Raw genomic sequence first — 26,626 nt, 5'->3', positions numbered from 1 at the left:
TCTCTCTCTCTCTCTTTCTAATTAAAAAAACAAAAACAAAAAAGTCAGTTGGCCCTGGCACTTATGGCATGCTCTGACTCACTGTACAGGAGTTTGTAACCAGTTGCAACAAAAATCCCCTCCATGTTCCCCTGTTTAGCAATCTCTTCATAGCTGATATTTCTAAATGAGGTTTGTTTTCCAGATTGTCAATTAAAATTTTTCAACACTTCAAATTGTTAAAATTCTCAAGTGTCTGAGATAAGGCTAATTAATTATCTTTAGACCTTAGTCTCCTCTCCCCTTTTTTCAGTCTTGAACTAAAACTTTTGAGCCTCTTATCCATTACAAACAGAAATCTGAACTGCATCTAGGCTTTTGGTACTCTCTCTTTGACTTTTTACTAACTGAATGTGATATAAAGTCAAATTCTCATCTTTAGATAAGACACCGAAACCAGCACAGGCAAAAAGATCTCTGAGGCTATTGGAAACAAAATGAAAACTGTTCAAGAGACCTGGGTTTATTTTTAAGCCTTGTAGGATGTCTAATGTGTTACAAGTTACTTAGTGAAATAGGAGACTCATGACACTTCCTTTGCAGATCCCCATTGTAGGAATTGAGTCCCGTGCTATGCAAGCCAAGAAAGCATTTCAGAGTAGTATAACCCTTAGTCAGTATTCTGGAACAAAGAATGTAAAAGGCTTCTGTCCTCTAATAATTTATTTCTCTTTCTGGTGCTCTGAGTCCTCTTCCTGGGTCTGACTGTTGTTAGGATTTGTCAAGCTTTAGCTATATAGAGACTCAGTGTTGATTCTTTGTAGTTCTAGGAGAACTTGTCTGTTCGGATGGATATGGAGCCAGAAATTATGTCTAAGTTGGTGGTTTTGCCCCGTAAACTGTCCACTTTCAGACAAGAGTCCTCCATGGTCAATGGTGTGGAGAATATGAATAGAAGTGTTGTTTATCCTTCACATAACATAACCACCAGTAGTCACCCAATGAAATTAATAGGCAGCAGGTTTAAGACAAACAAAAGGAAGTACTTCTTCACACAATGCACAGTCAATCTGTGGAACTCATTGCGAGGGGATTTTGTATAAGTCAAAACTATAATGATGCTCAGAAAAGAATGAGACTCGTTCATGGAGGATAGGTCCGTCAGTGGCTATTAGCCAAGATGATCAGGGACACAACCCCATGCTGTGGGTCTCCATAGACTGACTGTCAGAAGCTGGGAGTGGATGACCGGTTGGATCGCTCAGTAATTGCCTGTCTGAACCACCTGGGATTGGCCACTGTGGGAGAAGGCAGGATACTGGGCTATAGAGACCAGTGGTCTGACACAGCATGACTATTTTTATGTTCTTATGTGCTTGGAAAATTTGGGTGAGAGGCACTCAACAAGACTGCTTTCTGTGCAGATTTTATACCCAGTGTCTGATGAAAATTAGTTGGACTCAAGGTCTGTTTACAGAGTAAGCCTTGAGTATTCTTGGACACATGCAGCTCTCCAGAAAGAGTTTTCACGGGTTTGATTCAAAGTATATGGCATCACAAGACTCTTAGAAATCCTTGAATTAATATCTTAGATCCTTCACTGACAGATATGAGGACAGTTTTGCCTTGAGATGGATCCAAAGTCATAGGATCCTATTTCTGTAGGTTGAGCTGGTCAGTTTTCGAGAAGCTCAAAACATTCCTTCAGTGCCTCTGAAAATGAGGCAGCATAGGCAGGCATGCTGAGTATCCAGCAGCAGGAACTATTCCCCATGAGGCTAGCTCTTGGGCCAGCGGGTTGGTTCTGATTGTGCCTCGGCACAGGTAGACTCCTTGGGATCCTACAGGCCCCAAAAGTGGCAGGATGTTCTTGAATCTGAGGCAGCTATTCACTTGTTGGAGCCTTTGGAACTGTCTTCTCATTTAAAATTTGGTTTTAAGGCTGTGGAAAGATGTCTGAAAGCAAATACACCTCTACCTCGATCTAACGCTGTCCTTGGGAGCCAAAATCTTACCATGTTATAGGTGAAATTGTGTTATATTGAACTTGCTTTGATCCACCGGAGTGCGCAGCCCTGCCCCTCCGGTGCACTGCTTTACCCGTTATATCCAAATTCATGTTATATCAGGTGGCGTTCTATCGAGGTAGCGGTGTAATTAGGTCAGAGTCTGAATTCTTCACTCCTCAGATCCTGCATTTTAGCTATGGCTGAATTTTCTCTGGAACGATCACCCCTTAGGGACACAGTCCTGCCTGGTACAGTACCGTCTGGTCCTTCTCAACATGCTTTGTTTTTGTTCTTTATCTGAATAGATTTCTCCCTAGTGATTCTACACCTGAGGCGATTTTGGCTTATGGCTCCACCTTGACAGCGTAGTAAGATCTTTTTTGAAGCAAGAGGCCCTAGTGAGGTCTATCCAGATTGGTAGGGACCACTTCCTGCCTCTTGTAGTCATCTCCAGGACGATGTGTACAAAGGGATGACTTTTGAGACTCTTTAAGGATGGGAAGAAACAAGTGAGACAGTTATTGGAGCTCCTCAGTCTTCCATTGGTGATTGTTCTTGACCTCTCTCTTCCTAGGTGATGACAGGGCTTGTCAAGATCTGATAGGCAAAATGGTCAGAATCTTTGGCATCTATGTAGCTTATGTTTAAAATGAAATCGAAAATCCATACAATTAGAGTTGAGGGAAAGGCAGAAGTTTATATACTTCAATTGAGTGACAGACTCCTGGAGCCATGCTGAAATGTGGAGTCACTTTGTGTCTGTCCCATGTGTGTCCTGAAAGCCCGATTACTACAAAATTTCTTGTCTTATGTGTGATACTTCCAATGAGACTGTCTTAATGTTAAAAATTCATCTTATTACTTTCCACTAGATTTCAAATGTTCATTTAGTCACATTTGTTGCAGTTTTGTATACCAAGATAAACGGTATAAAATTATGCATAAAAGCAAAGAGCATAACAGGTCTGTTGCCTGAATTCTGTTCAGCTGTCTTTGTTTTTTGGAAATGAGAGTTTTATCTATAATGACACTTGGCAAGCAGGTACAGTAATTAGGCATTGCACCATACAACTCATTTTGCTTACTAATAGCTTGTGAGCATCACAACTATTGCATACCTGTGATCAAACAACAGGCTTAAATTTATGGTCAGTGTAGACTTGCAAAGTGTACAAGTTTGTGTACAACAGATGCTTCGAAAGTTTGGTTCCTTAAGTCAGACTCATGGGACATTTAAATGATGTTTGATTAGTCTTAACCAGATCCACTTGTATGTAAATGGACTCGCAAAGTTGAATAAATGTTAATATGCTCTTTTAATATGAACATTTTACTCTTCTGCTTCACTCTGACAGATTCATGGAAAGGCCCAAACTTCCACACCTGTAGTTCATGTTTATGCCGTGGGAGCCCTTCTTGCCCTGTGAAACTTAACCTCAGTGTGTCAGTGCTGAGCAGCAGCAGCCATTTTTCTGGAAGGTGGTGGAGGAATCTCTCTCCCTGTACACACACAGACGCAAAATAAAAATAATCTAACAGTTGTCCCTTAATATGAATTCCCGTTAGCGTGCTGTCAGAACTTTGCATGCCAACCTTTCTGAGCTGGTGAGACAGCAATATTAGCTACCCAAAGTGAGAGTCTTCCTGCCACTTTATCATAGGACCTATTACAGGATTTGCCCTGTGTTGGTTACCACTCTGACTTTTCAGGTGCCATCTGAAAACAATGTTTTTCTCCTCCCTAACAATCCTTTTAAGATTTGACTTAACACTTCTGGTTACAAGATCAACTCGTAATGAAATATTTTTGATGCTGAGGGTGACTGTTCTGAAGTAAACAGACCAGGGGTCTCAAACTCAATTTACCTTAGGGTCAGTGCCAGTCCTCAAATCCTCCCAGTTGGCCAATAATATTACTCATGATGCCCAGAACCTGGTGGAGGAGGTCTGGGGTGCAGACCCTGGGCTGGGGGTGCAGGAGGAGGGAGTGGGGTTGGGGTTGCAGACTGGGAGGGAGGAGGGGGAGGGATGCAGGCTCTGGGATGGAGTTTGGGTGCTGGGTGCAGGTTGGAACGGGGTGGGGGTGCAGGAGGAGGGGTTGGGGTTACAGGCTCTGGAAGGGAGTTTGGGTTTGGAGGGGGTGTGTGGGAGGGGAGGGGGCAGGCTCTGGGAGTGTGTAGGAAGGAGGAGGTGGTGCAGGCTCTGGGAGGGGTTGGGTGTGGCACTTAACTGGGGCTCCAAGTTGGGGTGGGCTGGGGGGCTTCGTGCACTGCTGCCCTCAGGTACCGCCCCTGCAGCTTCCATTGTCTGCAGGGGTGCTCAGGGTAGGGACAGTGTCCTGAGGCACAGCCCTGCCCCAAGGCCACAGGGAGGGGCTGGCAGCCATGTGGAACAAGCGCCAAGGAAGCTGCTCAGCTCTGCTGCGCTGCCGGTGGTGGGCAGGGCCCTGGGCCATTTTAAATTGTCCAGGGGACACGTGGGGGGGAGAGACCCTGGGAATGGCAGGCGAGGCCAAGGGAGAGACTTGGCCCCAAAATTAGTGGAGCGCCACGGGCCACAATGGGGAGGTTCTTGGGCTGGGACTTTGAGACCCCTGAAATATACTTCAGAGAGTGTGGTCTGGTGGATAGAGCAGTGAGCTGGGAGTTTGGGAAGTCTCTAGTTCTGGTTCTAACTCTCTCCCTCTCAGTACCTGTTAGTAGGTTTTCTAACTTGATTTAAACTAATCAATCAAATGGGTTTACTTATGTCACCGATATGAATGGAGGATTGTTTGCACAGTACCTTGAGATGAAAAGTTGCCAGCATAAATATTTATATTTTAACATACTGTTGAGTAGAAAAGCTTCCTGTGTATTGTGGGTGCTGGGAGCTCTTGGAGGACAGCCTGAAGCATCTCGCTTATAAAAATGAAATTCTCTGCATATCGTGCATTCCTTTTAGTCTGAAGGAATGTTTTGACCCTTATAGTGCTCAGCTCCTTTCATCACAAGCTTTCAAAGTGATTTGCAATGAAGGTTCCCCATTTGTAAAATAGGGGCTATACTTAAGGTACATAAGTAACTAACTGAAGTTCATATGGAAGTAGAAGCTGGATTCCCTGAACGTTAATTCTCCTGATGCCTCCAGAACTCGCGTATTAAAATTATTGATTAAAAGCAATTGCTGTTGGGTCATATTCACAATCGATTAACACTGCTTTATACTGGAATATTTCAGCAGACTGAAACATCACTGTTAAGTTTTAACTTGTTACTGAATCCAAAGCTTTTTGCCTTTCAGTGCTGTATTCCCTTCACAAAGCACTGGCTGCTTTGATTTTTTGTAAGTTAATATAACTTAATGTTTAAAAATAATTCTCTTCTAGTGTTCTACCAGCACATCATCGGCCCCTCTCCCATCTCTCTAGAGACCTCTTGTGTTTTTCGGCATTGCAGATCAAATTAACTTTAGATTGCCATAATTTGCATTCTTTCAGTGGGAGGGCATCTAACAGCACTAGGCAGCCAAGTAGAAGTGAATGCACCAGAGCTTGCCATTGTCATAGAAGAGAGATGCGAAAAAACTCTGCTTAAAAGTATAAACAGTTAATACTAACTTAGAAACTAAAATGTGATTGGCAAGAAAAGTTGCACTCTTCCTGTTTAGTGGGTGTTGCCCCAATGCATTTGAGGAGGGAAGAGGGTTGTCTTTAAACCATGGCCTTGCCCCATTGAAGATGGTGCTCCTGTGGTTCAGACTTCAGTGTGGGCAAGTGCAATCAAGGTTTCATCCTTTCATATCTGAGCTACCATCGTTTCTAAATTTTTAATTCCCCTGCTCAGCTGCATACCAGTCACTAAGGTGGTGCTGACAAAGAGTTCAGTTTTTAATGAAAGCGTAGATTCTGCAGAAACGATAGCAATGGTCCCTCTCCTCCCCAGTTCATCAGAGAGCACTTTCTGGAGTTTTCAAATTCTGGACACTGTTACTCCCCCAATGTTAGAGAAAAGTATGAGAAGGTTACTTTGTTCTACTTAACATGGGGGTGGAGGCAGGGAACTCCCTCTAACACTTGTGGAACTAATGTGCATTAATAACTGGAATATTCAAATATATTTCAAGGCTTTTAAATTTCATGTCTTTAAGGATCAGTGGTTCTCAACCTAGTTGTCATTGTGGGCTGCATCCCATACTACCTGTGTGGCCCTGAGGATGTTACATAGGCTGCAGCTGTTTGCTGATTGGGCTGCGAGTTGAGAACCACTGGTAAAGATATTCTGAATATTAAGTTTTAGACTGTTCAGTGTACCATGTTTCCAGTAAGGGTCATGACTATTTGAGTTAATATGTTGTCATCTAGACTTAACATTTTCCTTTACTTAATACATCAGTATTGAGAGCAAACATGAAGTCACAATCCTAGGAGGACTCAATGAATTTGTAGTGAAGTTTTATGGACCACAAGGAAGTAAGTATATGTCCTGTGCCATTATGATGCCTGGAAGGTGGAGCAAGAGGTCAAAGGATGTCATTGCACTTAAGTTGCATCTTGACCACAACCTGTCCGATTTCTCCCAGCTGACAGTAGGGGAAGATGGGGATGAGAGCTGAATTTCAAACCTTAATATTGAGTGAAAATCATCCTCTCTCATAGCTGAATGGCAGGTTGGTAGTTTTGACTGCTGTGCAAAGCCACAGCATTTCCTTAAAATAGAGCTTAAATTTCAAAGGTCCTGAGCGGCACCACTCCTGGGGCTTGGGACTTTGGAAAATCTGGCCTGTCAGTTGAATTTTATAAAGTGCTTGTTTACAAGATTGAAGGCAAAGATAGATTTTTCCAAAAGAATTAGCTCTCTTGCTGGATCTCTGTGTTTTAAATTAGTAATGTCTCTCAGGATAAGTAGATTATTCTAACATTTTTTTTTTTTGTGGTCTGAATAAGACTCTTGGGCCTTTGTGCTGAAAACTAATGTAGTATCAGTTAAAATCAGAGCCTCAATAGATTTTATGCTGTAATGTGCTTTCTTGGATTGACCTCAGATTCAGAAATAGGCTGTCAGTGACCACATCTTGGGGGAATGGCCATTACTGTAGGTCTTTCTATCTGTGCTGTCTGTCAAAGGAAGGAGGTTTGACAAGAGGGCTTATTCTAAATGGTAATTATTTTTCCAGGTCTTTTTTTACTTAATGCCATTGTGCTTTTGTTCTAGGCAGCCTTCTGCAGTATGTCTAACACCTGCATTTTTCTCTGATTGCAGCACCATATGAAGGTGGAGTGTGGAAAGTTAGAGTGGACCTTCCTGATAAATACCCTTTCAAATCCCCATCTATAGGTAACCAATCATCACTTCCAATCTAAATCTATCTTGTTGCTCATGTAGTAGAGATGCTAACTACTATTTTATAGCATTTTCACAAATTAGGATATACCAACAATTTACTGCAATTACTTTTTCACTGATTTTTTTATGTAGCGACTTTACTGAAGTCAGAGACCTTCTGCAGGTTTCTGATAACCTTAACATTAAAGCATAATATTAACATTAAGGTATAGAAAGATGGTCTTGTACTTAAATTACTGGACTGGGATTTAGGAAGTCTGGATTCAGTCCCTGACTGAGCTACAGACTTTCCTGTGACATTGGGCATGTTACCGTCTCAGTTCCCCATCTGTAAAAATGGGGATACTTTCCTGTCTCAAAGGATTGTAAAGATAAATTCATTAATGTTTGAGAAGCGTGGATGCTTACAGTGACTGCAGTGGGGTGCACTCACAGGTATCTGGATAGCGTTATTCATTAACGTACCGTATGGTCTGTGTGCTCTTTGTGCTATAATGTGCCTTCTTGGATTGACCTCAGATTCAGAAGTAGGCTGTCAGTGACCACCTTTCCAGCAGCATGATTTGGAGGCCTGAAATGCAGAAGCTGAAACTCGGTTTTACTAATCACCTTGGTTTTACTAATAACAATGTTCTTCGAGTGCTTGCTCATATCAATTCCAATTAGGTGTGCGTGCGCCACGTGCACGCTCATCGGAAGATTTTTACCCTAGCAACACTCGGTGGGTCGACGTGGCGCCGTTATGGCGCTGGATATATAGCCCTGCTGACCCTTCGCGGTACCGGTTGCACTCGCGGCACCGTTCGACATCTCGTTCACCAGACAGGTACTCCTGGTACCGATCTGGCTCACGGCACCAATCTCGGCACCGTGTATCCCACAGTCGCTCCAGACGAAGGGACTTGAAATCTCGGTCGACCTCCCGGCACCGATACGGTAGAAGGTCCCGGTCTCGCTCGTGGTGCTGTTATAGCTCCCGGTACCGCTCCCCGGTACCGCCCCGGGCCCGAGCGTTGAGAACAGTGGCGCCCTCCCAGGGCCTATCAGCACCACCATGGCCTTCCAGACACACATCGGTGTCATCGCAGGCTGGTAGCGCATCCTATCATCAGGAGCGTGACTCTGACGTCCCCAGCCATATATTCTTGGAGAGACAGAGCCACGAGCAAGGACCTTATCACTGGTCCTTCTGGACACCGTGGGCATACCACCAAAGCCAAGGTGCACCATCAGTGGCTCAGCGGTCGGCCCCATCAGAACACCGGGTACCAGAGGTGACAATAAGCTGCCCCCCACTACAGGCACAGATGAGGCACCAATACCATCTGCAGTCGCCGAGGTTCCACCGAATGCAGATGACGCCCATCAAGTACAGGAGCTACCACAGGACCCTTTGGTCCCGGGCCTCTCCTCCTCCTCCTCCTCCTCGCCTGATGAGGCAGTGGCGGGAACATCCCCCTCAGGCCCTCCACCAATTGACCTCAGGGCCCATCAGGACCTTTTATGGTGAGTGGCTCAGAATATGAACTTGCAGGTAGAGGAGGTCCCTGAAATAGAAGACCCGGTCGTGGACATCCTATTGGCTGATGCACCTACTAGAGTTGCTCTTCTGTTCATCCGCACTATACAGGCTAATGTGGACACCATTTGGCAATCCCCAGCTTCAATTCCACCTACAGCAAGGGGAGTAGAGAGGAAATATATGGTCCCTTTAAAGGGGTATGAATGTCTCTACACTCACCCACCTCCTTGCTCTCTAGTTGTCCAATCGGTGAACGAATGGAAGTGTCGTGGCCAGCCAGCCCTGGCTCCTAAGTCAAAGAAGGCTAGGCGTATGGACCTACTAGGCCACAAAATATACTCGGCCGGGGGCCTCCAGCTTAGGATGGCGAACCAACAAGCCCTTCTAAGTAGATATAACTTTAACACTTGGGTGTCCTTGGAGAAATTTACGGAGCTTCTTCCCCAGGAGTCCTGTCAAGAATTCACGGCCCTACTTGAGGAGGGTAAAAAGGTAACGAGAACCTCCCTCCAGGCCTCTCTGGATGCAGCGGACTCTGCAGCCAGAACTCTGGCATCAGGAGTGACGATGAGGCGTATCGCCTGGCTCCAGGTATTAGGCCTTCCCCCTGAATTGCAACAAACTATTCAGGATTTACCCTTTGAAAGCCAGGACCTTTTCTCAGACAAGACTCACCCCAGGTTGCAAAGTCTGAAGGACAATTGCGTTATAATGCGCTCGCTGGGTATGCACATGCCAGTGACCCAATGCAGGACCTCCAGGGCCCAGCTACACTGTCCTGATGCCCAGACTAGGCCGCGTCAGGACATTACTAGAAGGCGTGGCAGGGGGAATTGTCAGAGACAGTCTGGCCCTCAAGGAGCTCAAAATCAGGTGCCCCCTAAACCACCAGCAGAGCGTAAGCAGAACTTTTGATGGGACGCCCGAGGACGGCCCATCAGTTACCCTACCGGATCCTTCTCCTTCCTTTTTCAACCGCCTCTCCTGATTCTTCCCTACCTGGTCCCAGCTAACTTCAGATCGTTTGGGTCCTGCGCACGATGGAAGAGGGATACCACCTCCAGTTTGCTTCAGCCTGCCTTCCCACCCTCCCTCTTCAGGGACCTCTCTCACTAGTAATTCCTCTTACAAGAGGTCCAATCGCTTCTAGCCATGGGAGCCATAGAGGAGGTGCCAAAGGACATGAGAGGCAAGGGGTTTTATTCTCGCTACTTCTTAATCCCCAAGGCAAAGGGAGGTCTATGACCGATCCTAGACCTGCAAGAACTCAACAAATTCATGGTAAAGCTGAAGTTCCGCATGGTATCCCTGGGGACCATTATCCCATCCCTGGATCCAGGAGACTGGTATGCTGCCCTCGATATGAAGGACACGTATTTCCACATTTCAATTTATCCACCATTCAGATGGTATCTCTGTTTTGTGGTCAACCACCAACACTTTCAGTTTACTGTACGTCCATTTGGCCTTTCTGCAGCTCCGCGTGTCTTCGCAAAGTGCATGGCTGTAGTCACTGCCTCCTTCCGCCGTCGTCGACTACACATCTACCCGTATCTCGACATTGGCTCATTTGAGGGACTTCCCAGTGGCAAGTATCACAGCACCTGCACATCATCAGAGACCTCTTCAGGATCCTAGGTCTCATGATCAACACGGAAAAGTCTACTCTCACGCCCATGCAGAGAATAGGCTTCATTGGAGCGGTTCTGGACTCCAGTCTGGCCAGAGCCTGTCTCCTGCAGTCGCGTTTTCAGACAATTGCTTCATTAATCCGAAGTCTTCAAACCTTCCCAACAACATCAGTCCACACCTGTCTCAGCCTAGTAGGTTACATGGCCTCCTGCGCCTTCGTGACCAAGCACGCCAGGCTACACTTCCATCCCTTCCAAGCCTGGCTTGCTTCAATATACCAACCATGCAGACACAGCCTGGACTCGGTGCTCACTATCCCCAGGAAGGTTCTGGGCTTCCTAACCTGGTGGCTAGACTCCACTCTAGTCTGTGCAGGGATGCCATTCCACCCACCTCAACCCTCGATGGTCCTAATCACGGACGCGTCATCTCTGGGTTGGGGTGCCCACCTGTGGGGACTCCACACTCAAGGCCTCTGGTCATCTCAGAACTGGCCTTACACATCAATGTGCGGGAGCTGAGAGCAGTCCGCATAGGCTGTCAGGTGTTTCGAGACTATCTCCAAGGCCGTTGTGTATCAGTGTTCACGGACAACACAACGGACATGTTTTACGTAAACAAGCAGGGCGGGGCATGCTTTTCCCTCCTTTGCCAAGAAGCCGTCCACCTTTGGAACTTTTGCATAGCCCACTCGATCGAATTGGTAGCATCTTTTCTCCCAGGAGTCCAGAACACCCTGGTGGATAACCTCAGCAGATCCTTCCTGTCTCACAAGTGGTCGATTCGCCCGGACGTCATCCATACTGTTTTCTGGAAGTGGGGGTTTCCCCACATAGACCTCTTTGCCTCCCGAGAGAACAGGAAATGCAAGATGTTCTTCTCCTTCCAGGGACGCTCCCCAGGCTCCCTCTCAGACGCATTCCTGATCCTGTGGAAGAGGCACCTACTTTATGCCTTCCGACCGTTTCCACTTGTCCACAGAGTCCTACTCAAGCTCCGCAGGGACAGCGCCACCTGAACCTGATTGCTCCAGCGTGGCCGAGGCAGCACTGATACACCACGTTGTTCGACCTCTCAGTGGCAGACCTGATTCCCTGCCACTCTGGCCAGGCCTCATAACATAGGACTTTGGCAGGCTTCGCCATCCGGACCTGCAGTCCCTTCATCTCACAGCATGGTTGCTGCATGGTTGAGCCAGTCTGAATTGCGTTGCTCTGTCTCGGTCCAACAGGTGCTCTTGGGCAGTAGGAAGCCTTCCACTAGGATGACATATCTCGCCAAGTGGAAGTGTTTCTCCTGTTGGTGCGCTCATCGTAACTTAGTCCTCAGACAGGTGTCCCTCCGCATTGTGCTGGACTACCTCTGGTCTCTAAAAGAGCAGGGCCTAGCGGTCTCTTCCATAAAGGTGCATCTGGCAGCCATTTCCGCCTTCCATCCGAGGGAAAATGACCGATCAGTCTTCTCTCACCCTATAGTTTCAGGGCTCCTCAAAGGATTGGAACGTTTCTATCCTCAAGTTAGACGCCCGACCCCTACCTGGGATCTAAACCTGGTGCTAGCCAAGCTTATGGGTGCTCCTTTTGAACCACTGGCTACCTGCTCGCTGCTGTACCTTTCCTGGAAGACAGCCTTCCTCATCGCTATTACTTCGGCGAGACGAGTATCTGAGCTTTGGGCTTTGACAGCGGACCCCCGGTACACGGTATTCCATAAGGACAAGGTACAGCTGCGACCACACCCCCCTTTCCTCCCGAAGGTGGTGTCCGCCTTTCATGTCACCCAAGACATCTTCCTCCCAGTCTTCTTCTCAAGGCTGCACCCATCGTGTCGGGAACAACTACACACCCTGGACGTTCGCAGGGCTCTCGCCTTTTATATCAAGAGATCCAAACCCTTCCGAAGGTCACCTCAGCTCTTTGTAGCTGTCGGAGACTGGATGAAAGGCCTACCAGTCTCTTCCCAACGGATTTCATCTTGGGTAACATCGTGCATCTGCACGTGTTATGAATTGGCTCATGTTCCGGCTAGCCACCTCACCGCCCTTTCTACTTGGGCGCAAGCTTCATCTGCTGCCTTCCTGCCCCACGTCCCCATCCAGGAAATATGTCGGGCAGCTACCTGGTCATCGATTCACACCTTTGCTGCACATTACGCATTGGTTCAGCAGTCCAGAGATGATGCAGCATTTGGCTCAGCAGTTTTGCATTCTGCAACATCTCGCTCTGACCCCACCGCCTAGGTAAAGCTTGGGAATCACCTAATTGGACTCGATATGAGCAAGCACTCGAAGAAGAAAAGACGGTTACTCACCTTTGTAACTGTTGTTCTTTGAGATGTGTTGCTCATATCCGTTCCAAACCCGCCTTCTTCCTTCCCCTCTCTCGGAGTTGCCGGCAAGAAGGAACTGAGGGGCTGCTGGGTTGGCAGGGGTATATATCTAGCGCCATAATGGTGCCACTCCAGGGAGCGCCCAGCCGACCCACCAGGTGTTGCTAGAATAAAAATCTTCCGACGAACGTGCACGCGGCGCGCTCACACCTAACTGGAATGGATATGAGCAACACATCTCGAAGAACAACCGTTACAAAGGTGAGTAACTGTCTTTTCTTGTAGTCTGTGAAACACTGTAGGGCTCTGTTGCTATGGTCAGAATAGCAGCAACGCTATAAAATTGGGTCGTGCCCATTTGGCTGAAGTAGTAATTATCCTTGTTCACATTGAACAAATCAATATCTTGGCAAGCCGAAGTTCTTATTTTAGGGCATGTCCATTGTGTCTTTCAGTCTTGAATAGCGGTGATCTAATTTCAGTATTTTTAAACTTCTCCAGTTATTTGAAAATGAATAAAAAATAGTTAGTATGGTTTTGAAAAACTGAATCAAATACAGCTACATGATTAGGTTTCGACATCGCTTTCTTGGGTTATGAAATAGGTGCTACTAACTCATGGAGTGACATGATAGTTGCCCGTTGAAGGGGCAAACTTGTAGTTCAATCCACTGAAGTATTTTGAGGAGTCTTCCATCTAAAGAACTGAGAACAGCTTGAGGAAAATTGATATGGAAATTGACAAAGTGGGTTGGAGTAGATGGTTCCCTTCCAATCCCAACATGCTGATGTGAAGGCTGTGGGTATTTGCTGATGGGGATTTAATACTCTTACATGGAGACTGTTTTGTTTAAAATCTTTGCCTCTTGCGTGCGAACTAATCTTTCTGGTCCTTCATATTAGCTATGCCCATTGTCATTATTCCCCATCTTGTATCTTTTTATCTTACTTTTATATAAAAATTCTTGTATGCACGTCTAATCTGAATAATCACATGATTTTATGCTACCACCATTTGGCCTTCCTCTCACAATCGGTTTGTCACACAAACAGACCCCGTTTGTCAGCAGATGAGATTGAACCTGGGATCTCTGAAGCTTAGTGTATGAATCTCTACTGCATGTGCTAAAGTCACATGGCTCCTAGCCAAGGCTGTGGCAGATTTATCAATCTCTCAGTGGTTCTCAACCTGTTTACCATTGTGGGCCACATATGTAGCTGTGTGTTAGATGGGCTGCATCCACACAGTATATATACTACCTGTACGACTTCAAAAGAAAATAAGGTTTACTATTTGTTCTATGACACAATATGATTCAAATTGATACAATACCTTTCATTTCAACATTGGCAAATGTCTGTAAAGAGCTTTTTAAATTAACAATGTCAAAGCATTCACTGTTTAAATTGATTTATGTAAGGATGACATGGCATGGTGTGTTTGCCATCCTCGCTGCTTCTGGGCTGAGTGCTTAAAGAGTGCAGCTGCGGAGCCTGCGGGGAGCCCTGGCCACGACTGGGTGCCTCCCAGCCAGGGAATGCCCCTCATCACCCAACTCCCTTGGGACTGTCCCCTCAGCCTCCAGACTCCCCCTGCCCCTCTCAAACACTGGGCTGGTACACATGCCTTCCCTGCAGAGACAGGGTGCCCTGCCCAGGAAAGAATGGCTATCCCAGGGACAGCCCCCTCCAGCATCTAGTTCCCTACCCAGAGACTGCTCCCCATCATCTCCCAGTCCCCCCTGTCCTGGACTGCTCCCTGGCACTCAACCCCCTATCGAGGGATTGTGCCCCAGTATCTAGCCCTCCATCCAGGGACTGCCTCCAGTCCCCCCACCTAGTCTGTGCCCCCATGAACCACCCTCCCCACACCCACTGGTCTCTTACTCAATTGCAGGTAGCTCAGTCACCCTGCCTGCCACTGCAGTTCTAGTGCTGAGGAGTCTGCTTGAGCCAGGGTCCCTCGACCTGCGGGATCAGGGGGGATGCTGAGCATCCTAACTTCCTGAAGATGATGATGTTGGGCCCAATTGTGCCAGGAGGGGGCGGGGGCTGAGCCTGATCCTGTGCTCCCCCATTTTTGCAACCAGCTCTGTGCCCAGCTTTGTGCCCAGGGCAGGTACCCCTCCCACCCTGTCCTAGTTATGGCCCTGAGGATGTCACATGGGCCGCAGGTGTGTGCTGATTGGGCTGCAGGTTGAGAACCACTGCTCTACATGGTCTAGGTGCCACTGAGGGTGGGATGGTGCCACACCAAGCAGACAGGTTATATGTCCATTGTGGAGTCGTCATGTCTTTTCAATTGTAAATTCTTCAGGTTGGGGCCTGTCTCTCTGAAGTGTAAAACACCCAAAAGGGGGGCTATAAAATTATTCTCTCATCAGATCAGACTCCCACCCCCAAAACTTCCCATAAATGTCTGCATGAGTGTGCAAACTGTAAGTATAGTGCATTGCCATGCCAGCAATCTGAGATGGGAGTGAGAGGCTGCCCTCAACAAATTGGACTAAGTGCACAACCTCTGCCTATCTTATTTAATTTAACACATCGATAAAAAGTAATTCTGCTCTGAAGACTCTCTCTCAATGGATCCTCTCCTTGTGTGTATTGGAGTCATGCTGCTAACTTAGCTGCAAAAATAAATTTTGCTCCCATAAGCCCTGCAGAGCCTACACAGCTAAAAGTAAGCCAGATTCTATTCCTTGTGCATCAGTTGTTTGCTAGGTTCTAGTCAATTACATGTAAGATAGTGACATTGCACAGGTGGTGTTGAGGATGTCATTTCTCCTGGAGAACCTTTAGTACTGGTTGTGCTCTGCAAGGTGGAAAACAACCTGGGATCAGAGACTGAAGTAAACTGAATTAGCAAAGCTGACAATTAAAGAGAACATCTTTTTTTTGCTTGCAAATTGAGCACGTTTGTAAGTTCATTGTCTTGCTTAGTCTCAGTACCCCATTCTTACCTCACCAGATACCCTCTTGCACTCGTACTCTGCCTCACAAATACCCATTTGTGGCTGTCAAAGCACTTCCTCCCCCATTGAAGTGTCTGCTGCTCTGGGGTCCATCCTTTCCTCTTCTTGAGAGAAGGCTGCTAGCAGCCCAGGTTACCAGCTGGGTGGAATGGCATTGAGTGGAGTCTCCAGGCTGAATACATCAGAGAATTTTAGGGCTGAAAGGGACCTTGATAGGTCAACTAGTCAAGTTCCCTATACTTAGGCAGGACTAAGTATTGTCTAGATTGTCCCTGAGAGGTGTCTAACCTGCTCTTAAAAAATCTCCTATGTTGGAGATTCAACAGCCTCCCTACGTAATTGATGAATGCTAATAGCTCTGTTTGGTTTAGTCTCAGACCTGGCACAGTGAGCTGAATTCCTATCAGCTGCTCAGCACAGGAACTTCTAGGAGGAGGGAGCTTCAGCTGGGAGTGGAATTGGGCAATCACTGCCAGGGGGATAGTACAGAAGATACTAGGATCCAGAGGAGGCAATGAGGCAGCTGCAACAGGGAAGAGGTTTGTATTTTCTTTGGGTTACATTTCTGCCACTTTTTACTCCTGCATCTCAGTCTGGCATATAGGCTAGAGCCAAAGCTGAGTAAACGTTTAGGCCTTCTCTCCAGGGACAGCAAGATTTCACTATAATGTTCTTGTGGAGAAGGGGAGAAAGTACCTCATGCCATTCTCTAGTAACCAATCTAACTGATGCTGGAGTGATGGAAGCTTTGGAGGAGCTGTGTCCAGTCATCCTTAAATAAAAGCTGTGCCAGGTTTGAAGGAGGCTTGTGAGTAAGAGTCAGAGGAAACACAGCAGTAATCTGCAACTGGGTTATATGCTGTTGGGCCAATGGTACTCTTCAGTTGCCATGAGGCAAGAGGTTGAAGACACTGTTTGCCCTACTCCAAGCCTAGGATCACTAGAATTCGGGGAAATTAATGAATATGGTTTAACTGGCAAGATTTTTCTCTGATTTGGTCTAACTAGTTTACTGATCTGTAACAAAAGGAGAAAAGGCAAGATCATTTCAGTGTGATGGAGATTCCTATAAACAGATGACATGACTGCCTATGGCAGGCACAAGAAGTTTAGTCCCTGCACTCACTAGAGCACTAAGGATATGGATTACGCTACACCAGTTGCATGCAGAAGGCAGTGTAAATTCTGTGTACATCAGTGGATCATATAAAATAGAACCAGTTCCCTTTTCTCCTTAATAAATTATATCTTGTATGTTGAAACTTTAAAATGAATGCTCTTTTCGCAGCTTTCCCTGTTTCTCTGTAGCGCTCTGGAAGAAACCGTTAATGTGAACTGGAATGTAACACTTCTTTTCAACAAAGTAGCATAGTGGCTTGGGGAAGTGTATTGCATATTTAAGGTGCTCTTGATGAAGTGTTTAGTCCTTCCTGTGCTTAAAGTGAACTCCAGTAGACAGTTTCCAACCTTTTAGAAGCCAACTTTTATTCCAACATGGCACAGAGTAAGGTGCACAAGAATTTGACTCACCACACTATTGAGAACTTCAGTGTATTCTCCTTAGAGAAGTGTAACTAAAATAACGTTGTTCAATTTGTTAAACAGGGGTTGGGCCGGGTTAGTACCCAGAAGGTGAACCTCAGTGGAAAATCCAGATGCTTCAAGAAGTGGCGTAGATAATTCATATGTTGCTCTTCTTGATTTTAATATTAAACCAGTGCACCAGGCAAGTGTTAGTGACTCTGTGCTGCTGGAGAATCTCTTTCAGAATAGATTTAAAACTGAAATCCTGCCTGCTTGTCTTTGAAGATCATATGCATTTCTTTCAGGAGACGTATTAGCCCTGGTGTGGTGGCTGCTTTCCAGTTTTGATCATTGTTTGCCTTATATAACTGAATGTGTGTAAGGAATTACTTCCTTTCCTACTCAGCTTTGTAATATTATTGTGCTGTATTAAATAATTCCTCACCACAGTGGTGGCAGTCTCCCAAGTGCTTCCCATTTATAGCTTATAAAGCATCCTGGGCTCTTCCTGCATGAAAGGAGAAATAGAAATGGAGGTTGTCATCACTAATGCATTTGCAGCTTTCGTTACCTTGGTCTGTGGGTACCTGCCACCTCCTTCTGACGATGCATTTTCATGTTATCTTTGTGCCTATCATATAACTCACTGAAGCTACCAGGCTCAAAATAGTCTTGATGCAAGAGCTGATTTTTTTCTTTCAAAGGAAGTGAATTTTTATAGAAACTGGCATTTCCTTTTAGAATGCATGCATATAAGCCCAACATCCTTGTGTCCGGCTGTGACTCTGATCTTGAGGCTTCAAGTGTGGAAAAACTGAGCAAATTTATACACTGCCACTAAAATCCTGGCCCTTGAGAGTTAAACTGAATCCACCCAATTCAGACAACTCTAAAACTTGTAATATTTAAGTAGTTGATTTTGCCAGAAATTTGTATAGGTGGCTTTTGACATTGGTTTAAGCTGCTTTTAATGGTGCCCTCGGCAGCTGGTTTCATTGTTCCACCCCCTGCACATTTATTTAAAAAAAGAAAAAAAAGGCTCTGTTAGACTTAGAAGTTCCTTCTCTTTCTCCGCTGGGTGACCTGTTTTCAGCTGTTTACTATTTCAGATACCCTGTTGGCCTTTCATTTTTCCTTTAGGATTTGATATCTTCAGGAGAACATGCTTTTTAGCTTCTTCCTGTTTTTTTAAAAGGAAAATTGAGAAATGTTTTTAAATATACTGTTTAAAGATCCCAAATCATGAGAATACTTGGTGTAAATGTAAAAATATAATTCTCTCTTCATAAACTTCCAAAGGCTGAGATTAGGATTTAATGCAGGCCTGCACAACATGCGGCCCACGGAGGCTCACTGTGCGGCCTGCGGGGGAGTCTAAATGCCGCACACACGGCGCTGTGCGGGCAGTCCAGAGCCCTTTGAATCCCAACTGCGGCTCCAGCTGCTGGGCTGGGTCTTGGATTTAAAGGGCTCGGGCTCCCCTCAGCGGCAGGAGCTCTGGGCCCTTTAAATCTTTGCCCCAGCCCCACAAAGCTCTGGGTTCCCCCAGCCGCCGGAGCCCTTGGGCCCTTTAATTTGCCCCTGAGGGCTCCCAGCCACCTCTTCAGCTGGGAGCCTCTGGTTGATTTAAAATCAAGTATCATCTCCCCACCCCCAACCTTCCTTTTTGGCCCACAGCTGTCTTGGTGGGACGGCACTGGGGAAGGAGGGCTTGGTTCTGCAGGGCTGGGCGCCGCTGGGGCGAGGTGTTTCCGTGGGGCCGGGAGGTGCTGGGATGGGGGGTGGTGTTTCCGCGAAGCCAGGGGGTTTCGGCCCTCAGCTGTTTTCTTCGGAGTAATGTGGCCTTTGCTGCTTTACAAGTTGTGCAGGCCTGATTTAATGGGTCTCTGTCCTGGATGCCACAAACACACAAACCCAAGACAAGTATTTCCTGCCCTACTCAGATGTTAAGTGATGTTGCCAATGGCTTGTAAGAAGAAATGGAAACCTAGGAGCCTGAATTCCTGTTTTGGCATCTAAAAGCTGCTGTGTATTGCTGGAATCACTTTGGTTTCTTATTGCTATTTTTTCTCTGCAGTGTTTTGGCTATAAGTGCTCATAATATTCCAAAAGGCCACAATTATATCTCAAAATAACTTGCATATATTCATATATCAAGTCCTTGTTTCTCCTCCAGTTCTGTGGCTTGTCTAATTTAGCCACAGTATCTTGCATTTATATAGCATCTTTTATCCCAAAGTAAACTACCTGCTATATAGGGATCAGTACAGCCACTTCTGATGTGAAACGTGGTAGCTACTTAATAGTACTTGGCAACACTATACAAGATCACCAGATATCTCCTTGGCTGTATTCAATTTTTATTTTTTACTGCAAGTTCTATTTTTACTTCCAGCTCCTAGCTGGATTGCCTTACAATTTGCTATTTAAAATTTCATGAGTCACTTATCACCCTTGTTCATTATGAATTGCTCTTGCACGTATATACCAGTTCTTACTCTAACCTATAAGAAACTTGAAAATGCCTATTCCTCCAAATATAGAGGGAAGGATGAAACACCAGAAGGCAGTATGTATCCACTCCTCCATTCTGTTCTGTTGACACATACTGAATACTTAATACAGCTTCCCTGCCAGAGTCAGGGAATGGTGGAAACAGGCTGACAAAATGTAGAAGCTGCTTTTAGCATGACTTGGCACAGGTTCACAATGTCTCTTGTGCCAGTCACTGAAGCCTGTGTGTCACGTGACAGTTTACCTAAGCAATACAGTGAATTGACTCTTGGAACAATTCCCACTGTGGCAGGTCTGCAGGTTCTGCTAGATTTTCTAGAATCTGCTCTTTAACCTTGATTTTAGTTAAATTGGTGAATAGTGTCTTCCTCGTTAGGAAAGGGATTATCTAACGATTAACTCAAGACTAGGAGGCCTGAGATCTCAGGTCTGCCACTGTTCTGCTGTGACAAAAGACAAGTCATTTAACCTCTCTGGCTGAGTTTCCCCATCTATTTATACATCAGAGCTTCGAGGTATAATGTTGCAGAAGTATCTAAGATACTGTATTAAAAATGCTACAGATGTGAAAAGTACTGTAATAAAAATAGGTGTGGGACAGTTTACGTTACTTGTGATGTTTGCAATGTAAACTGTCCCAAGCTGTTTTGTTAGTGATCTAGTGTTATAAAGCACATTTCACACTTAGCTTCAAATGCTTAGAGGTAAACAAAACAGCCAAATCCTGTACTAAAATAGGCTCTGTGGTCCAGAGCTGGAGTACCAGATTCCAGGACCTCTGCCATTGTATAATGAATGCCTCTGTGCTGAGGTGGTGCAGTGCAAACAGCACTATTTGTCTGATAGTTCCAGTTAAGATGCTGAATAATCTCTTAACATGAGACTCCTCAAAAAACCTTTATCCGTAACTTTTACTGGCAAGGAGAAGAGGTTACCTAATGCAGAGCTGTGCACAAGGTAGTAATCTGCCATCCCCTAGGAGATGGGTAGTTATGCCCACTTTACAGCTAGGGAAACTGATACAGATAAAATGACTTGCGTGAGTCCATAGAGAGAGTCTGTGCTGAGCAGGGATTAGAATTGAGGTCTTGGCTTCTAGCCCTGTGCTTGGTCCCCTCTAGATCACACTACACAGTTTTTGAGAGCTCTTCTGGAAGGTGGTATAAATACTGGTATTCCTCCCTCCCTCTTTGTGTCTGCATTTCATATGAGCCTAACTCCATTATTATTTGTATTCTGATAGCATCCACCACCCTGTTGTGCTGGGTGCTGTACAAACACAGCACAGGAAGACGGTCCCTACCCCCAGGCGCTTGCACTCCTGAGTATCAGACAAGACAACAGAAAGATGCAGACAACAGATGGGGGAATACAAGGAAACAATGATACAGTGTTGGTCAGCATGATAGGCAGCAGTCCCAGCACACCGGAAGCTTAACCACTGTATGGTTTGAACCCAGTACATCTCGGTTCAGAGGCAAGAGCACAACCACAGAGTGGTACTGTAGTCTGACTGAACCTTTACATCACTCTAACAGGATGCTAAAATCACAGCTTCCTTGTGGCGGTTTGCATGTTAACTACTGCGCTGAGACAATGGGTCAGGAATGGCCAGCTTATACTGAAGCTGGTTACGGTATTTCGCTGTCCATGTGGCAGTAACAGAGGCACGTTACATAAGAGAGATGAGACTCTGCTGCCATAATGGGTCAGGCAGGCACGAGGTTAAAAAGTCCATCTGGCCTTGACTTACGAGATGAATACCCTCATGGGGACTTCGGGGGGAGGTATAAGGTTGAAACCAAAAACAAGTGGATATAAACTGGTTACACTTCTGCTAGGTTCCACTGAAATGGTCTGAACTCCTTTTAAAGGTGGTATTGCTTAATCCTGGTGCAGTTCAGTCCCATAAGGTTGTTTCCTTGTCAGGAGGGAAGAGACAACTCTGAAAGTTGAAACTTGCTGTGTTCGTGCCCTTTTCTTGTCTTGTTTGTGTCAGCAAGGCTACCTCTCCCTGCTCTTGTTAGAGAGCTGTACTATGCATCAGAAAAAAAATCTTCATGGGACCTCTCAAACGATACCGGCTAACTGGCTGTACTTTGAGCACAGATAAGTAATGGACTGCCCTTTGAGGCAATGGATGGCGGTTTGCAGCCAATTCCTGACATGGAGAGGAAGTAGCAACTGGTGCAAGAATGTCTCAGCTGCTACAGGCTAGCACTGCAGGTAGTTTGTGCAGTTGCAGTGGTGGAAGGGATAGTGAGACAGCTTCCAATTGATGTTCCCATTGATTCTTCCTCCTGCACTTCCATGTTTCCAGTACCAAAGCAGTCATTCTGCCTAAAGAGGTGGACAGGAGGCCCTGATGCAGGCAGGACAGTCTGTCTCAAACAATCTGTGGTGTTAAACTCCAAAGGCATGTCTACACTGGAACGATGAACCCAGGATACAGAGTCTCAGAGCCTGGGGTCAATTGACTCTAGCTTGTGGGGCTTACACTGTGGGGCTAAAAATAGCAATGCAGAGGTTCCCACTTGGGCTGGAGCCTGGGCTCTGAGACCTGAAGAGGGAGGTGGGCCTTGAAGTCCGGCTCCAGCCTGAGTGGGAATATCTAAACTGCTATTTTTAGCCGCACAGCCCGAGCCTAGGTCAGTTGACATGGGTTCTGAGGCTTGGCACCACAGTGTTTCTTTCCAGTGTAGATATACCCTAAAGTTTGAATGACCTAAAGAGCAATTAAAATATGAAAAATGCCTTCAATGGAAAGAGCTTTTGGCTCCAGTTCATCAGGTAGGGCCAGGACAGTTGCCTTTCGAGATAGCAACTAGTCATTTTGGTAATCTTGCTCTGCCTCTAAGGAAAAGTATATCTGAGAGAAGGTAGTTTGTGATGGTGGGCAAGCACTGCCAGTACTTTGAACCCTATCTTTGAGCTATTCATAGCCCCATCTTACTTGGCTGACCACTATCTCCAGAAACCATCCTTGATGTCTGCTTAAAGCAGTCTTAAAAGAAGAGACCAAGGACAGGGTAGACCTGTTACTCAGTGAGGGCGGAGAAACAATAATAGAAAATGTGGAAATGGCGGAGGTGCTTAATGACTCTTTTGGTTTTCATCAAGAAAGTTGGTGGTGATTGGACGTCTAACATAGTGAATACCAGTGAAAATGAGGTAGGATCAAAAGATCCTAAAATAGGGAAAGAACAAGTTAAAAATTACTTAGCCAAATTAGATATCTTCAAGTCACCAGAGCCTGATGAAGTGCATCCTAGAATACTCAAGGAGCTGACTGAGGAGATATCTGAGCCATTAGCGATTTATCTTTGAAAAGTCATGGAAGACGGGAGAGATTCCAGGAGACTGGAAAGAGGCAAATATAGTGCCAATCTACAAAAGGGGAAATAAGGACAACCCAGTGAATTACAGACCAGTCAGCTTAAGTTCAGTACCCGGAAAGATAATAGAGCAAATAATTAAGCAATCAGTTTGCAAACATCTAGAAGATAATAAGGTGATAAGTAACAGTCAGCATGGATTTGTCAAGAACAAATCATGTCAAACAAACCTGATAGCTTTCTTTGACAGGGTAACAAGCCTTATGGATAGGCAGGAAGCGGTAGACGTGGTAGAGCTTGACTTTAGTAAAGCTTTTTGATGCTGTCTCACATGACCGTCTCATAAAGAAACTAGGGAAATGCAACCTAGGTGGAGCTACTATAAGGCGGATGCAAAACTGGTTAGAAAACTATTCCCAGAGAGTAGTTATCAGTAGTTCACAGTCATGCTGGAAGGACGTAATGAGAGAGGTCCCGCAGGGATCAGTTTTCAGTCCAGTTCTGTTCAATATCTTTATCAATGATTTAGATAATGGCATAGAGAGTACACTTATAAAGTTGGCAAATGATACCAAGCCGGGAGCGGTTCCAAATGCTTGGAGAGGATAGGATTAAAAGTCAAAATGATCTGGACAAACTGAAGAAATGGTCTGAAGTAAATAGGATGAAATTCGGTAAGGACAAATGCAAAGTACTCCACTTAAGAAGGAACAATCAGTTGCGGACACACAAAATGGGAAATGACTACCTAGGAAGGAGTATTGCAGAAAGGGATCTAGGGGGTCATAGCAGACCACAAGCTAAATATGAGTCAATAGTGTAACACTGTTGCAAAAAAAGCAAACATTCTGGGATGTACTAGCAGGCATGTTGTAAGCAAGACACGAGAAGTAATTCTTCCGCTCTATTCTGCACTGATTAGGCCTTAACTGGAATATTGTGTCCAGTTCTGGGCACCACATTTTAGGAAGGATGTGGACAAGAGAATCCAGAGAAGAGCAACAAAAATGATTAAAGGTCTAGAAAACATGACCTATGAGGGAAGATTGAAAGAATTGGGTTTGTTTAGTCTGGAAAAGAGAAGACAGAGGGGACATGATAACCGTTTTCAAGTACATGAAAGGTTGTTACAAGGAGGAGGGAGAGAGATTGTTTGTTTGTTTTTCTTAACCTCTGAGGATAGGACAAGAAGCAATGGGCTTAAATTGCAGCAAAGGAGGTTTAGGTTGGACAGTAGGAAAAAATTCCTAACTGTCAGGGTGGTAAGCACTGCAATAAACTGCCTAGGGAGGTTGTGGAATCTCCATCGTTGGAGTTTTTTTAAGAGCAGGTTAGACAAACACCTCTCAGGTATGGTCTATATAATACTTAGTCCTGCCATGAGTGCACTCTCAAGGTCTCTTCCAGTCCCGTGATTCGTTGTGGCACATTACTGTGAATACTCCATTCAGAGGGCCATCTTTGCAAGGTGTCTGAGGTCTATGGTATGTACCATTGTGCATGTTTTTAGTGAAGGTTTTGACAAAATGAGAAGCCACTACCCTGAATGCACAGATCTGTCCGTAAAAGCCATCTGAAGTAGATGACAGAATTTGGGAGTCTGTCCTCAGATACAGAAGTCTGTAGCTTCTTATACCAGAGAGGTTAACTGGTTTCTGTAGGAGTCATCCCTTGTGAACTTCAATTTATTTTGACTATCAAGATAGCTTCTTACTATAGCTGCTTAGTCTGTAAGACACAAGTTCACTTATGGTTCCTTCAGTGAAGGACAAACTTTTGTAGGTTCAAAAGTATAAGGTGACTCTGAGAATAGTTCACAGGTTTAGACTCTTATTTCTAAATTTCAGACATCAGGATGCCACTTCACTGTCAATCTGCCCAGAGAGCCAAAATCTCAGAGGAAATTTCACTGAGGTGCCAGGAGCCCACTGAAATCTGTCCAGTTCTTGAAATTTTACAGATCTGTTAACTTATTTTGTTTAGTGAAGCCAAGAAAAGACTGGCAGCCTCACAGTTGTGTATATAAAGGTCTGTGCAAGAATAAATTTATGTATGGTTAGGCTCTGTCAGCCAAAGAAATGGCTGTTTCAGTGCTTTCAGGGAAGTATCAAGAAGACTTTTTTGCAAGGAGCATGTTAGGCACTCAGTACATACATGTGCCTGTTATCAAGGGAGAGCACCTTACCCTCCCCTTCTAATTCTCATCTGGCTTCCTCCTATCACAATACAAGCCTATTCTGGTCTCATCCAGCCTAAAAAAGCAAAAGTCTTTGACGCCATCTGCCTCTCTGACTTACACCTCATCTTCCTTTCACCTTCAGACTCAAATACAGTCTACAACTATTGCCTTCCAGTTCCTCCATCTCCACCCTTGATCCTCTCCTGTGAAACTGTTCTCTCACTCAGATATCTAATGGCATCTTCCTGGCCAAATCTCTACTCCAGGGGTCAGCAGCTTTTCAGAAGTGGTGTGCCGAGTCTTCATTTATTCACTCTAATTTAAGGTTTCATGTGCCAGACATTTAGCAGTAGAAGTCGTCTGTTCTATAAGCTCTATAATGAATACCTAAACAGTTGTAAGTAAAGGAAATAAGGTTAAAAATGTTTACGAAGCTATTAAAGTAAACTAAAGCAGAGCCCCGCAGCTAGTGGCCATGGACGGGCAGTGGAGGCCACTGGAAAATCAGCTCGTGTTGTCCTTGGCACGCGTCCCATACGTGCCTACCCCTGCTGTATTGTATTTAAAAATATGGTTCTGGAGAACATGCCAAAGATCTTAGCCAACTGGAAAACAGCTTTATATTTAAGACGTGTAGCTTCCAGTTCACTGAAATCTTATGCTCCAATACATCTGTTAGTCTTTAAGGTGTCACAGGACTCTTTGTAGCTTTTTATATATGTATATGTCATTTCAACCATGCCTAGTCTTTATTTGGAAATATAGACGACATTCATTATACTAACTCATACGGTAATACATCTCTACCTGTAATAGTGCAGGATTAAGTGACTGCACAATTTCAAGTAATGTGTGGGACTTGAAGGGCCTATTCATAATCAAGGACAAAAGGAGGAGGGCATGGGATGGAAGTATCCTAGAATGCAGATCAGCTTGGCCTAGAGGAAAAGATGTCTGAGATGGAGGACAAGTCCTGTGGAGAATTTTGAAGAGTTGGAATGAGATGTCAAAGTGGATTAGGAAGCTAATTAGGAATGTGGGCAAGGGGAATGAGCATTTTGTATTCCTTCTTGCAGATGAGACACTCGAAATCTGGAGAACTTGAGCCTTAGGACATCATATAAGGGAGGGAGTGGCAATTTTCCAGTCAAGAAGCAATGAAGAAATGAATAAGTTCTGGGAGAATAGAGATCAAGATGTCAAGTGTGGGTGGTGCTTAGATAGAAAAACTTGCTTCTTCACCTGTACAATTTTGGAGTTAGTCTGGCAATCTAGGGATATAATGAGCAGAGTGAGTTTGGTAGA

General features: G+C 45.2%; 1 protein-coding gene across 1 annotated transcript in view; it reads left to right on the top strand.

Annotated features, from left to right (window-relative positions):
• UBE2H (ubiquitin conjugating enzyme E2 H) overlaps window positions 1-26,626 on the top strand; it is an 82,175-nt gene that overhangs the window by 31,235 nt on the left and 24,314 nt on the right. Inside the window, exons 2-3 of the mRNA XM_032780932.2 lie at window positions 6,362-6,438; window positions 7,229-7,303. Coding sequence (XP_032636823.1) covers window positions 6,362-6,438; window positions 7,229-7,303 — 152 coding nt within the window. The remainder of the gene's footprint in view (window positions 1-6,361; window positions 6,439-7,228; window positions 7,304-26,626) is intronic.

This window comes from Chelonoidis abingdonii, chromosome 1 (genome assembly GCF_003597395.2).
Source record: "Chelonoidis abingdonii isolate Lonesome George chromosome 1, CheloAbing_2.0, whole genome shotgun sequence".
Classification (NCBI taxonomy): Eukaryota; Metazoa; Chordata; order Testudines; family Testudinidae; genus Chelonoidis; species Chelonoidis abingdonii.
The sequence above is the reverse complement of the archived record's forward strand: the minus strand, read 5'-3'. Positions and strand labels throughout refer to the sequence as shown.